Source organism: Macadamia integrifolia, unplaced genomic scaffold (assembly GCF_013358625.1).
Source record: "Macadamia integrifolia cultivar HAES 741 unplaced genomic scaffold, SCU_Mint_v3 scaffold1748, whole genome shotgun sequence".
In the NCBI taxonomy this organism is placed as follows: Eukaryota; Viridiplantae; Streptophyta; class Magnoliopsida; order Proteales; family Proteaceae; genus Macadamia; species Macadamia integrifolia.
In genome coordinates this window covers 110551-121012 of record NW_024868334.1, presented here as the reverse complement: position 1 = coordinate 121012, position 10462 = coordinate 110551, and the positions used below count along the sequence as shown (strand labels likewise).

General features: G+C 40.0%; 1 protein-coding gene across 3 annotated transcripts; it reads left to right on the top strand.

Annotated features, from left to right (window-relative positions):
- The first annotated feature begins 2505 nt into the window (after positions 1-2505).
- Positions 2506-6124, top strand: LOC122064751 (senescence-associated carboxylesterase 101-like). 3 transcript variants are annotated; one of them, XM_042628510.1, is made up of 4 exons: positions 2506-2644; positions 3560-3902; positions 3976-4509; positions 4950-6124. In XM_042628510.1, the coding sequence occupies exons 2-4, from the start codon at positions 3660-3662 to the stop codon at positions 5745-5747; spliced, it is 1575 nt and encodes a 524-aa protein (XP_042484444.1). In that variant the 5' UTR covers positions 2506-2644; positions 3560-3659; the 3' UTR covers positions 5748-6124. The 3 variants fall into 3 exon arrangements, with proteins under 3 accessions (XP_042484444.1, XP_042484443.1, XP_042484442.1); XM_042628509.1 differs by having other exon boundaries at positions 2530-2762; XM_042628508.1 differs by lacking the exon at positions 2506-2644 and adding an exon at positions 3013-3467.
- Positions 6125-10462: the final 4338 nt, after the last annotated feature.

The following is a 10462-nucleotide window of genomic DNA, read 5'->3' as shown; positions in this document are numbered from 1 at the left end:
ATACCACGGGCCACCAATGCATTCGTTTCCAAGCCGACCACGGCATCTAATCTATCAATGCATTATGCAACATGATGTCCACATTCAACATATAACATCTCATTTAATTTGCAATTGAAAGTAACATAGCATATATGCACATCAATGAGTGGAATGACTAATCTTTATAGCATATTCATGATGACATGACTAAATTAGATATAGTTATATGAATGCCAAACAAATGCCTTGAAACAAGGCCAAACATCCTCTCTCCACTTACTTGTAGCGTACACGAAGTCTCGTTCGGTACGGCGAGATCCGGAGCGAATCGGGTATGATTTGGTGAACCTAACATAATTGAGCGGGGTTAGTACTTCACCATTTTAGAATCAAAATTAATAAAATCCGACTTCAAAATCGTGTTTAGAACGTCGAAAGAAGGTCACACGTCCGATTTGGGCTCAATCGGACCCCCGGATCACCCTCGGGGCCACACAGGGGGGTCGGACAGGTGGGTTGTCTACCCACCGGTCCTACCCGCCGGTTTGGGACCGGCGGGTATGGACCCGTCGGTAGGACCCGCCGGTCCTACCCACCGGTTTGGCCAGAACCCCCCTGGTCCTCTCAGGTGGGTGTCTCAGGTGGGTTGTCTACCCACCGGTCCTACCCGCCGGTTTTGGCGAAAAAACCCCAGTTCCTTCTCAACTTCCTCCATTCCTTGGGGACCCAAATAGGGCTTTTCTCAACCCATTCTTCACACCTTTAGAGTCCTATAGGATGGTTCTAGCTTAGATTTAAGTTAGATTCAAGTGAGGGGAACCATCTTACCTTCTTTGCTCAAGAATGACTTCAAACCCTCGATTCCTGCATGGTTAAACCGGTTCAACCGCGAAATCAGACCGGGTTTAAGAAGTGGGATATTACATAGTGAATTTGTCATATTGAGCTAACCGGATCCCTTTCCCCCTCACTCTCCCCTCCATGGTCTCTCTCTCTGTTGGGTGGTGCAATTAAACAATAGTAACCACCACCACCACTAGAGAGTCTCTAGTTTGACCCAAATGCTAAGACTTTGGAAACAATACATAGGGCAAGTGGGGTCCTCAAATTTGGAAGTTTCTGGCCCTGCCATGTATATAAATCAGAGGAGCATTATTGTGTTCAGTTTTGCTGTTTTGCTGTTTTCTACTTTAATTCTTGTTTTATTCTGTAGTTTATACATATGCAGAGGAAGAGGTCTCTTCCAAGTACGAAAGTGTGTCGATACTTGAGACTGAGAGAGCGAGATTGTGAGAGCGAGAGAGCGAGAGAGAGAGAGAGAGAGAGAGAGAGAGAGACAATACCTGCTGCAGGGAAGCGGCGACCGAGAGAGTTGTAGGGAAGCGATGTTCGTGAGAGGCAGGGAAGCGGCGACCGAGAGAGACAGGTAAGCGGCGACCGACCTGCGACCGAGAGAGAGGCAGGGAAGCGGCGACAGAGAGAGACAGGGAAGCGGCGACGGAGAGAGACAGGGAAGCCGCGACCGAGAGGAGAGACCGTTGCAGGGAAGCTGCGACCATCGCAGGGAAGCGGCGACCGTCACAGGGAATCGGTGACCGTTGCAGGGAAGCTGCGACCATCGCAAGGAAGCGGCGACCGTCACAGGGAATCGGCGACCGTTGCAGGGAAGCCGACCAAGAGAGTGAAAACCTATTGCAGGGAAGCGACGGATTTGGGGGTTTTTGATCGTGAGATGCAGAAAAGGGGTTGTGGGGTTTTGAATGGTTTTGTTCTTTTAAGTTTGTAAAAGAATAGGAAAGTAACTTTTTGGTACTCTTGCAATGTATTCTTTAGTCATTCTTTTTCATTGGTTCATTCCGGGAGAATACAAAAATGAACCGGACGTGCCAAACATATTTCTGTTCTATTTGCATTCCCGCAGAATAGAAGAACACCAGAAACATTCTCCCAGAGTGTTATCAAACAGCACCTAATTTGTTGGGAAAAAACATGACAGTTTGATGGAGATGAACCACCTTTGATTTCAGAAGTTCAGAAACCATGGAGGAATGAAGAGGAAGAATTACAACTATCGAGTGTCCATCATTCTTCTCAAAGAAGAACACGGCAATAAATTGGGGGTATTTTGGGGTTTATGAAAAAAGTATAATACATTTAACGGTTCTTCATTCACGGTCAAGGTACGATTGATAAAATCTAAAACTTAGGAGGTAAAGGAGTGTAATTTTAAACTTTGTAGGGGAGGGGAGTGTAATTTCCTCTTTTCTTTAACAAAGGAAAAGTTTTGCGTATAGTTAGTTGTACATGGTGTATGATTATACACAAAGCCGTTGGATGAGAGATGAAGTTCTACCATGCATCCCCTCAACCCCATCCCACCTCATAGTTGTAAACCGTGCACGACTGTATATACATCCTTTTGCCAAATTTTAATAGACTATTCCATATCAAAGACTTTTTTTTTTTTTCACGTAACATACAAGGATAAAGCAAACCCGAATTTGTGAAGAATATAGTTTTCAAGATGCCGACAAAGATTAAGCAACAAGGAATGCTCCAGTAGTCTCGGGCCCTCGACTGGAGTTTTGGTGGAACTCTCATGGAAGTTTCGTCGCAGATCGCAGTAGACAAGGAATCGCGAGGCTGTGGGGAAGTGGAAAGAGTGAGTCATTGAAAGGCTGGTTCTCTCTTCTTTCACTTTTCTCATCTCTCAATAATTCCCCCTTTCGTAATTGAGAAGACCCAAATCAAGCGAGTAATTGCAGGGTAGCTTCTAATAGGTAATCGTATTGTTCTTAATTTTTTCCTTTTCAATTCACTAATGCAGATCAGATGGTGACGTCTTTCTAGGAAAAGGATCTCTATTGAAATCTATTGAGATGTTTTTAAAATTTTAGCAGAAAACTAAAAAGAATCCAAAAACTAAACTAATAAGAATGTCGTCAACAATGGAGTTTGGATTTGCCTTCCATCATTGGGATATCTCTACCTAAAGTTGAGCAGTGTCTGAACTTGAAGTTGCCCTTTCACCTACCACACGTCCAATAAACTATTTTTAATTAAGGTGAAAAAGAAAGATCCATTTTTTAAATTTCTTTTGCGAAAGGGAATTGAAGCTACGCTGCTAGACCACCACGGCATCGACTGGGGTGGGGCATATTCAAACTGGGTCATGGCGAATGTACTGGAAGGAGGAGATGGAGCCCCACCGGCTATCGGCCAAGAAGACCTTGACTTGTCGAAGTTTTTTTTTTTCTCTCCACAACAAAGCAACCTCTTCTTCGTCGCCATTATATATCTCTGCAGTCTCCTCCCACATACTGTTTCTATACAAAATCTAATCCTATATATCTGTCCACTTTTTATTCATTCACCTTCTCAAGTTTCAGCTCTTTAATTCATCATCCAGCATCTTCTTCTTCTTGGGTTTTATCAGTTACATCGATCTGAAACTTAGAGATGAATCAACCCAATCAAGAGAATGTGTAAGAGATGTTTGTTTGTTTGTCTGAGAGAGAGAATTGCAAAATTACGTTTTGTTGCTTTAATCCCTTTCTTTTCTCTTTCTGCTGCACAGGTTTAGCAGTGGATTTGAATTAGCAGATGTGTTGTTGGCTTCTGGTCTTCTCCACCGTTTGTTTGCAGCCATTCAAGAACTAAAAGATGATCCCACGGACATGAGAACCATCTCGACATCGTCATTGACTCTTGAATACAAAATATGCGATGGTGATGAGAAGTACCAAATTATAGCTTTTGGCATCGGAGTTGGAGGACTATCATCGGAGCTGTCCCCAACTTTTGAACCAAATCCCCAAGATTTTAATTTCCTTAAAACTACAAACCATCCATTCTCTATCAACAACGAGGCCATCACACTGTTCCGCTCCCTCCGTCAAGATGAAAACCTCTTCCAGCTGGTACCTCTCTCTCTCAAATTGCATCAGAGTTGATTACATGATTTTTAACCATCAAATTCTAACTATAATGCAGTTGAAGAACCCAACGAAGCCACTGATTATCACGGGACACTCCATAGGAGGATGGGTTGCTTCTCTGATCTGTTTGTGGCTGCTTGACAACATCAAACAATCAAACCTTAACCTTCCTATTTGCATCACATTCGGATCTCCACTACTCGGCGACGATGGTTTCTACAGAGCTATTCACAGTCCCTCTGTATGGAATTCTCGGTTCCTGCACGTCGTCTCCTATGGCGACCTCATCCCTCGTACCTTCCTCTCATCCACCGAATACAGTTACAAGCCTTTTGGTACATTCCTTATTTGTTCATCTTCGTCATCGGCTTGTGCCTGTTTCAACGACCCTGTTTCAGTTCTCTCTGTGTTGGCGGCTACTGATGGGTCGCCTCAGATGCCCAACATAGATTATGGGAAGCTATTGGAAGATCTTACCAATCAGATGATTGTCTCCAAGGGAGCTTCGCAGCTATGGGAGTTGAGAGGAAATCCACTTCGAACCGGGATAACACTTCAATTGGACGCAATTGGAGTTGAAAGAAACCAGGTAACGCCTACTTTCATCCATGAAACAATTACTAGTCGACCCGGTGTCGGTGCCGCAGTTTAATCCAGGGAGAATAGGTTAGTGCTATAACCCTATTCTCCATTAATAGTGAAACAAAATCTCATCTCACATAGGACGTAGGTGATCTTGCCGAACCTCATAAACTTGTGTTCATTGTTTGTTATTGTTTTTCCATTATCTTCTTCATCGCTTTTAGAGTTACGTTTCTAAATCCGGTTCTTTCAATTGCTCTGCTACTAAATTCTTTTCTGGGTGATCTCCATTCATTTACTCTGAATGATCATCCAATAATTCCATTTCGATTGAATTCATTTGATCACCGAATTGGAAAGGAAATAAAAAAAAACAGAGCTACAAAAAACCCTTATTTAAGTTCAAAATCTATACTCAGTGACATTGAATTCTCTTATTTGTTTCAGGACAACAACGAAGAAGACACCTTGGTTAAAAAAATAGAGGAATGGGAAAGAAAAAATTTCCGCGCCAAGGTGAAACGCATCTCTGAAGCTGAAAAGAAACTGAATGATATGAAGAAAAACATGGCCCATATTGAATGGTACAAGAAAATCTCATCGACTGATATGGGCTATTACGACTGCTTTAAGGGCAAGGCAAACCCCAGGGACATACACGTTGTGAAATATAAGATAGGCCTCACGAAATACTGGGAAGAAGTGGTGACAGAAGCAGAGACGAAGCCCCAAAAGCAAGGGGCTCCCTTGCCGATGCGCCAGCTCAATGCAGGAACAAACTACAGGAGAATGGTCGAACCTCTTGATATTGCGGAGCATTACAAGAAAAATAATACAGACTACCGCACAACAGGAAGGGCGAGGCATTATGAATTGTTGGAGAGATGGCTGGAGGAGCAGGAGAAAACTGGAGGGCATCAGAGGAAAGCAGGCACAAAGGCTGCTAGTTTGACATTGGATTCTTGCTTCTGGGATGCCGTGGAAAAAGCTGTGATTTGGACCAAATCATTGAAAAATGGACAAGCTGCGGGGGAACCAGAAGAAGAACCACTTGTAGAAAAACTGAAGAAATTTGAGGAGTACGTGATGGGCTTGATTGATGAATTGGCGGTTTCCCCCGAGGTGTTCTTGAAGGAGAGTACCTTCATGCAATGGTGGAAAGTGTATGAGACAATTCCAGAACGTAATGGTAGTTCCCGGCTTGCGAACTTCATGGAGAATAAAGGTTACCAGAAGTATAACTGACTATGTAGAAGGCATTCTCTGTTACATGTATGGTTAGGACAAGAGGTTCGACTTCCTAGATATTGCAGAGGATTAGCAGAAGATCAAATGTGAACAGCCATTCTCACAGTATCCAGCTATGCTGCATGATCTTTGCCTACAAGTAGTTGTATCAACTCCAGATTCCTCTGAGTCATGGTCTTTTTTAATAATTGTAAGATTATAGATGTTTATACTTTATATGTTTTAATTTTATTTTTTAAAACGTTTGAATATATTTTAAATTTTTAGTGGGGTTTGTTTATTCTTACCATAGTTGTTCATTCTAACCATGAATGACTTGACTTATTATATATGCATATATTAATCAATTTTAAATGTTTTACCATTGGTTTAAACCGTTTAAGGCCTACCTCCCCAACCAAAAAAAAAATGTAATTTTGAAACAAAAAATTGATCATTTAGGCTTTGTACTATAACGATTCTGTTTTTTAAACTTGATTCTAGGTCCAGTACACTTTTTTGCATTTTTATTTTTTTGGAGTGATTCTGTGTCTTGAATGTTATATGATTACCCAAAGAAAAATTGACTTTGGAATTTGGAAGAAATAGAAACCTGTATGGTTCGTACTTAACAGAATCGTTTCTATTAGAAACCAATATTTACATAAAACGTCATCTTCACCATGGGTGTTAAAGTTGTGATTTTTAAATAAAACATAAGGATAGTCAATGGTTTTTTAATAAATTCTTATTTTATGTAAACCATTATTACATAAATAGCTAAAGTCGAAATAAAACAAACAAAAATAATTAATATGATCAAATTCCATATCAACAAGGGGTTCCCTTGTAATCTCTAGCAATGCAACCATAATCACCAATGTTGTTTCTGATGAGTAAACCCATATTAAAGCATCATATCTGGAAGGGAGGCCAACCATACTCGGAAGCAATTCTAGCAAGAAAATTGTGTTAAGTAGGTGAGAGGGTGACCATGCCCCAAGGGAAAATTTCTGGCTCACTGTTTTTCCTCACAATAGGAACTTGGAGAGAACCTGACCAGCTTGTCACTCTTGATACTCCCCAGAATATCCACTATGAATTTGGATACAATTTTAGAAAATTTATTTTCCTCTCCATCCATATTTTGGAGACCATGAGCGAGAATACTTTTGCATTTTGACATTATAATTGACTTGGACGACATGCTCACGAATATCTGCAGTGAAATTGCATGAGAATAGATGTTCAATTGTCACAGGTGCTTGCCTACAAAAAGCACAAGCACTAGAGGGCTAGAGACCCCATTCAACAAGTTGTTATATACCAACACTAATTTGTATGCACCCCAATCACCACTCCTTAACTTCCTGGAGTAAACTTCCTTGAGTTTCCTCCCCATTGCAAATGTCAATGGAGGAGGAACTGCATTCCCAATCTATCAATGCCTATGTTGAATGATACCAACAAATTTATAGCTATCAAGGAATCCCTGCATGCACACACAAATTTACACCCACAATCAATCATATTTTTTAAGACTCAAGGTCTCGGACTGTGATACGGCCAAATTGACTGTCCAGTAGGGTAAGGACACGCGTCGCCCACTTGGACACATGTCACCCACCTGATAGAGTCTGTCAGGACTCTACCACGTCAATCGCGTGAAGAGAATATCCACCACGAAGGAGGAGGACGTATCGGAGTAGGACTCTAAAAGGAAAGGAGGTAGACTCGAGGAAGACTCCTCCTAGGAAAGGGGAAACCCTAAACCCTAAGAACTATATAAGAAGGCCCGGAAGAAAGGGAATGGTAAGCATCAATACCTACACCATTACTCCTATAACAAAAATTGTGCGGCCAATCCCTAACTTGAGCGTCGGAGGACTAACCCCGGACAAAGCTCTGGGCCTCTGCCGTCTGTGCTTGTGCAGGGTCAGCTCATACGGATTTTTGGCAGCAACAGACTGATTGTATGTTTCACATGTATCAAATAAATACTAATAGTGGAGATAATAGGAATTAATTAATCTGAAGAACTTACTTGAGATCGCGGACATTCACAAACTATGACTATCCGGTACTGCTCAGGGTGGAAACACATAAAAAAACCATTGACCACGCTGGAGGAAATCGATCATCGACCTCGCTCTCCCTGGAACAACAGTAAAGCTGCAAACTAAAAGAGAGAGAGAGAGAGAGAGAGAGAGAGAGAGAGAGAGAGAGAGAGAGAGAGAGAGAGAGAGAGAGAGAGAGCGATTGCATCACCTCGCCGACGGCAGATCGGAGATGATGAAGTTGGAGTTCTTGCTCTCCGTTCCTCTGCTTCTCTTCTCTGGTCGTTCCGAGAGAAAAGTATGTTTAGGGTTTACAATACCCTTGAATTCAAATGATTGTTATGTTTTGAGCGCAAATTTCAGTTTTACCCTTGCTTACTTAAGTGAGGCTCTTGATTCTGTGCCTTTTGCTCATAAACGATTCTAAGTGTGAGAAGCTTGTTTTTCATGTTTCAAAAAAGGGACTCCAAAACCTAAAAAGTGCCCCATTCATTTAAAAAAAATTCAGGAAATTGAACCGAACTTACCATACAATTTTTACCCAATTTCTATTCCAAAGAAATGAAAAAACAACAGAATTGATTTTTAAGAGCATTACAGTACAGATTAAACGGTTTAATGATTACGATGCAAACGGCTTGATTTGATTTTGGTGAACAGTTTCGATTTGATTTTGACACCCTTCGTTTGAACTTTGAAGTATAGTTGAAAAATTTAGATGTAAAATTCGGAAGAAAACAAAAATCCATTTGTTAATTTCAATCAAGGATTTAATAAATGAAAAAAAGTGGGTGGCTTAAAATAAAATTTGGACTTGGAAAAACCTAAAAAAAAAAAAAATGGGGAATTCTTTTTATATATTTATTATATCGTTTTTTACATTAACAATCAATTATCATATGTACATAATACAGAAGCAATATAAAAATTGAAATAACAAGTATTTCATAAATCACAATATAATATAAAACATAAGAGTCACTATCCATTTCATCCATAAAATACAGTATTTTTTTTTGTTAAACATAAAATATATTCATCCAAAACCATCCTGCAGCTTGCACTGTCTATCAAACATCCAAAATCATAATCTTTTTTTCTTTTCTTTTTTTGTTAGCCAAGGTGTTTAGGTTAGTTTACGCGTACCTCGACTAATCCTAGGGGAGACTAGCACAGCAATCCACCGCTATGATCTCCACTTAAATCGCAGATACACAAATGAAGAATCGAATCTGAGACCGTATGCCTAATCCACACAATCCTCAGTTCACCCTAACCATCTGAGCTCCAAAATCATAATCATTAGTCCACCCAATACCACATCCAAGACAAATAGAAAAATATCACAGAGAAAATAGAGAAAAACATTTATAAAGCATAAAAAAATCACATGCCCATGTACAACTCAAATAAATCGAAGAACACTGAGAAGAAAGGGTATTAAATTGAAAACGGAATCGAAAACTGAATAGAATTTGGTCAATATTATTCAGAAGTAGGAAACAGATTGAGGCGGGACTTGGTTACTTTTTTTATTTCCAGCATAGGAACTAAAATCGAACTAAAATCGAACCAAATTTGTGTATCATTATATTATAGCATATGGAAAAAGAAACGTTAAAAAGTTAGCATTGCTCATGTGCCAAGACATATCGGAGGGTGAAATGATAGTCCTACCCCACAGGAAAGGCAAAAATCCAACGAAAAGACCTTTTACCCCCAACCTGTTATGGCCTGGTCCCATTAACCTTGGCAAAGGTATTGTCTTCTTTAGCCTATGAGCCTCAAGGCTTTAAAACATATTGTATTATGTTAAGGAAGCTAGAGGTTGTCAACTAACATAATAATCTCCCCCTAAGCGATGTGGGACTAAAGTTTACACACCCTCACCGATCTCTCAAACCCTGATGTATTTATCATCTCTTAGTGGGAACACCTCACAAATCTTCCAGACGGATCTAGTACACTTATTGTTTACTTGGGTCTCCCACGCCCCATGCACTGAAGATACTCATGTCTACCCTCCCATTGGCCCCGTATTTGTGTTGCCTACACCAAACTATTGGATGGGTTCTTTTACCCTACAATATAATACTATTGTATTATAGTGTATATTAGTATGAACCAAATAGAAATCTGAAGCGAATAGTTTCAATACAAGTGTAGGAACCGAAATCAAATTATGTAAGAGCCAAATAGGAAAAAGAAATGAACAAGTTCAATAACGAGGTGGGATTGAGTCTGATTCCGGGTCACACTAGCACTGCTGTAACCAAACCAATATCGAACTGAATACCAAGTTTCGAACGGATTTATACCCTTAATGAAAAGTGAATCTTGCTTTAAGTAAAAATGTCAATTGTATCAAATAACAAGTCTACAATAATGTTGTCATTTGTTTAATCCAATGGCCACTATATTCCTAGTTGACAAAATATGCATCCACTTTCAACTTTACAAAATATTCTAATAAATCTAGAATATTAAAAAATTTAAAATAATTTCAAAAAATTTTTTTTTTTTTAATGTGAGAAAGTTGGACACGTTACTAGTTTTCTTAAAGCCTGCAACTTAAGTAAAGAAGGAACCAGGATAAGAGAGATGGGGGGACTTTTCCAATGATGCAAAGAATGAAAATCAAACATAGTGTTATGCCGAGTGTGGATCAGGTTCTTG